The following is a 4,843-nucleotide window of genomic DNA, read 5'->3' on the forward strand; positions in this document are numbered from 1 at the left end:
TATGCTAAATTCAAGAAAATGATTTCCACTTTAAAATATCATAAAACATTTTCAAAAATTATTTTCCAAAATATGAGTAGAAATCCATGCTTAAACCCAAAACTCTAGGTTTGGGTACGGGAATCTTATACTAGTTTTCAATGTTCGAGACTAGGTCTTTAGTGCCCAAGCTTGAGTTCATTGAGGCTTGGCCCAAGGCTCTAGTGCCCATGCCCAATACCTGGGTCCATAAAGGTAGTGCTTGGGTCCTTGACACTCAGGATTGGGTCCACAATGGCCGTGGCCAAGTCCTCAAACACTCTAATTTGAATCCTCAGTTAATGAAACGTTTGTTTTTATAATTTAAAAAAAAAAAAATCAAATATTTTGATAATTTTTCCTAGGAAAATCAAATCATATTTTCTATAACAAACAATATAAAATATTTTTAGTACATTTTCAGATTTCAACCAAAGATCAGAAAATATTGTTATTTCTCTAAAAATTGACTTCCTAGATAATATTTTCCGGAAATGTCACAAAAAGTCCACCGGAAGAAAAAGAAAGATTGAAGCAGTCGGTTTTCTCCATTGGCTAATGGCGAATGGAATGTTGAACTTTGACAATTGTACGTGGAGGTTAGTTTCAAAGATAACTGTCGGTCCTCTACTTCTTCTTACATAACTCAATGTTGAATTCTTCTTGGTGATGGACTCGTTCAAATCCATCTTTTTTTTCCTCGGTCTTCCCTTTTGTTATTTGTCCTAAATGTTGGCAGAAGACCACTGTTGTCGCCCTTAATGTAAGAAATATTGGCGCCTAGATCCTATCCAGTCAACTATACTTGTCGGATTATTAAGCCAAAAGTTTGTCTCGTGACTCAATTTGTTGTGAATTAACACGGAATCTATTAAATCTTGCAATTCAATATGTAAAATGAGAGGCCCAAAGAGGAGAGAAATAAAAATAAGATCCTGATTTTGTCGAGGATCTGGCTCATTTTGATCAGTTTAGCGGATTTGCACAACTTATTGTTGTAAAAGAAAAGGACACAGCCGATCAATTTGATCAGGGGCTCAAGCCAGAGATGCACTCAAGCCTTTCGTCTCACTTATTGACTACCAATAGAAATATTCTAGAGAGATCAAGCAATGTTGATTTGGACATTAAGGCTCCATTTATTTCACAAAAAATAAATGATTTAAAAAATATTTCCTCAAAATGACTGCTTATATCACTCATATAAATGAATGAACGCTAATTTTTCCAAAAAAAAAAATATTGAGACATAAATTATCATTGATACTGAAAACATTTTCTATTGATTAATTATTTCAAGTGATATAAGTCATCATTTTGAGGAAAATATTTTTCAAATCACTCATTTTTCATGAAACTAATGAAGCCTAAGTAAAGTGCATAGAGTCCACAAAGGGACGATCTACACTAGTGGGGACTAGGTTGTGAGCCTTGCAAATGTGGTAACACGGTTTGACAATGGACGATAGACTAGTCGATGGACTTGAACATTGACATCCTTTTTTGTACTTTAAGTTGAATTGCCATGTTGCGAACTATATGGATTTATTGCTAGAAATGTGTTTTGGCTCTATAAGCTTTCTTAAATAGTTTTAGTGAAAGCAATGCTTATAAAATGTGCATAGTTGGTGTTCAATCCCATTGTGAGATAAGTATTGCTTACTTAGCTATGGGTTGCTCACTTCTTTCCCGTAACATTCCGGGTTCCTTATCCCGTGATGCTTAGGGGGAGCCCTTTGATGTGGGACTTTCAGGCTATATTATTTTGGTATTGGCTTTGCCCAAGTTGTACATGTTTTTGGTATAGCTGTTTTTCGGAGATAGCTGGTGTGGAGATATTTATTTGTATTGATATCATAATCTAAACCCTTTATTATGACTTTTTCAATTACAAAATCCTAGAATAATTGGAAGCTCAAAGCGTACAAGATGATTACACATTATGTTAAAAAGAAAAGATAATTACGTTCCTATTTTTTGAGTTATTAAACATTTTTTATTCGGGAACAATGTCCACATAATCTTTTTCTTTGACCAGATAATAATATCGACTATTTTAAAAGTTGCAACTGAGTTCTTCATATATTTTTATTGTTTGAATAGTGTTGTAGGATTTGTTTCTTACATATTATTACTTTGATTCGTTTCTCAATTTGAGCTTGTAATAAAGAATTATACAAATTTTGGAAAGAAAAAAGAAAAAGAAAAATAGAGTAGGAATGAAACCGGTTGAGGAAGTCAATGGTTTCCTCATGAATTTTGGCCCATAGCCGGCCGTCACTATGTGATTTTGCTGAGGACGGCAAGCTCAATATAATTTTCTAGATACCTTATACCGCGTGGGATACCACGTCTTGTTTTTGACCAAACAAAATAATAATAATAATAATAATAATAATAATAATAATAATAATAATAATAATAATAATAATAATAATAATAATAATAATGTTATCGCAATGCATAAAAGGAATTCCATCCCTTTGCGTTGATGATGAACACAAGCATTTGAGCATGGTGTTCAATCTCCGAACCTTCAGTTTCTCCAGTGCCGATGAAGATGATCCAACACCTCCTAGAAACTTCTCTCTAAAGGAGCTGCGAGACGCGACGAACCGCTTTAGCCATGGCAACATCGTGGGTGGAGGTGAGTTCGGCGTGGTTTATCGGGGACGGTTAGCCGATGGTTCTCTAGTTGTCGTAAAAAGAGCAGTCACTATCGATCAAGAAAGGAAAGAGTTCTTTGAAAGGGAAATGCAAGTGGCGAGCTCGGTTTCATTACACCCAAACGTGCTTAACCTGAGGGGCTTTTGCAGGGCTAAGAAAGAGCTTTTACTGGTCTATCCCTTAATGATCCACAACAGCCTCGCTTCTAATCTTGGGGAGCTACGGGACCGGTCGACCGGACCTCTCGATTGGACAACTCGCAAGCGTATAGCCTTGGGAGCAGCCAGAGGTCTAGCGCACCTGCACAATCAAGGTAATATCAGGATCATGCACCGCCACATTTGCCCGTATAGTATATTGCTGAATGCGCAATTTGAGGCCGTGATAGCAGGTTTCTCCGCTGCTGTGATCATGCACGAGAGATATGTACAGGAGGGGACTATAAAGAACCGGGTAGAAGATTCAGTTGCATACGACTCTGGTTCTCAAGCCTATAATTGCTATGACTATGTTTACGATGACAATTTCATCCATGGCGTGAGGGGGTTCATTGCCCCCGAGTACAGTTACACAGGAAAGTGCACACTGAAGAATGACGTTTTTGCCTTCGGGAGAACGCTTCTCGAGCTCGTCTCCGGACAGGGGACTTGGGACCTTTTTCTGCTGCGGTTTGGCAAACATATCATTTTGGAAGAACGAACGGACGGAGGTATTATTAAGAACGAGCTGAAAACGTTGATCGATCCTGAATTGCAGGGGAAATACCCGGAAGAGGAAGCGGAGGGACTAGTTCAGTTGGCATTGTTGTGCACGCACGACGATCCATCGGTTCGACCCGAGATGTCTCAAGTAATTAGAATGCTTGAAACCCAATTGCTTGGGCAGGATCCTAGCAGTAGGAGCAGTCGGAGCCTAAGCGAACATGATTCGACACCTTTCTACTCGTTCCCTCCTTCTCCTTCATCCGAAGCTGCTCCATGAATGGCACAAAGATATACTACATCTCGATCGACTTCTTAAAATCCAACATCATCTTCAGCTTCTATCTTTTCTTTTCGCCTGAATCATGGAGTCCCTAGCCACTTTCACTTTCTGCGTGGTATCTTATTTCCACGTGTATCTTTTGCTTCATGTGCTAATTATTATCTGCTAGATTTCATCTTCACCGTCGCCTCCGGGATGAATTGACTTTTATATTTTTGAGTTGAAAAGCTCGTGTGGACAATCATAGAGCACGACCAAACACGTTTTGTACGCAGCTTGGTGAGTTTCGAAGAAACTGCCCATCTGCTTTCTTCTTGAACCGCTCACATGTTGAATCGTTCTCGACGACGGAATGGATCAAATCCATCTTTTTCCTTCCGTCTTTCCCTTTTGTCATGGCCTCTTATGCAAAGAATCCTGTGTCCGGACCCACCAGGTTACCTGTATCTGCACAATCGTTGAGCTGGAGTTGATCTCATCGTCCAAAGCTTCAACACAAAATTATATTAAATAACCTTATAACGCACATGATTGTCCAGCAAGATGATCTTCGCTTCTCGACAATAACAAAGCCCGCACGCTTTACCCCGAAGGAAAGTGCTTAAGACATCGATATAACTCCTGAAATTACTAGATGATAGGCCGAGTGGTTGAAATACATGACGATTCTCCGGAGGCTTTCAATGACAAACACATCACGGTACATGATTTTGGAATGGCAGGCATATGTTCACACTCTTACCGACGTATTCATGTTACGCGCACTGCTAGGGCTTTTAGCTAGTATAATGTATAACAACATTATTCAGTAAAACACCAATATACACCAACGGCGAAATGTCCTTAAAAGCACCTAATAAAATGCCACTCCATGACGCAATCATTACCTAATCCCATGATGGAAAGAGAACATGCCACCAAGGCGAAGAAGTTGCATGGAAATTTACAAAAACATGGAATGTTCACGCAAAAGGTCAGGTGCGTGGAATCGATTCCAAACTCCCATCTGAATTCCAAGAGGAAAAAGATAGTCTAGGAAAACAGAAGTTGATCTAAATCTAACCGTCCAAACTGTGAGATCTTGGTTTCCTCGGTGCTTTTTCATCACTTCCCCACGTAAAAGAGGGGAAAGATTAGCGTAAGCAAAAGGGGGCTCCGACGGATCCAGATATCA

At 39.1% G+C, this 4,843-nt stretch overlaps 1 protein-coding gene across 1 annotated transcript; it reads left to right on the forward strand.

The window, feature by feature from the left end:
- Positions 1-2,530: 2,530 nt before the first annotated feature.
- Positions 2,531-3,850, forward strand: LOC104427415 (BRASSINOSTEROID INSENSITIVE 1-associated receptor kinase 1). Its single transcript, XM_018864715.2, has 2 exons — positions 2,531-2,998; positions 3,077-3,850. The coding sequence occupies exons 1-2, from the start codon at positions 2,533-2,535 to the stop codon at positions 3,664-3,666; spliced, it is 1,056 nt and encodes a 351-aa protein (XP_018720260.2). The 5' UTR covers positions 2,531-2,532; the 3' UTR covers positions 3,667-3,850.
- Positions 3,851-4,843: the final 993 nt, after the last annotated feature.

This window comes from Eucalyptus grandis, chromosome 11 (genome assembly GCF_016545825.1).
Source record: "Eucalyptus grandis isolate ANBG69807.140 chromosome 11, ASM1654582v1, whole genome shotgun sequence".
NCBI lineage: Eukaryota > Viridiplantae > Streptophyta > Magnoliopsida > Myrtales > Myrtaceae > Eucalyptus > Eucalyptus grandis.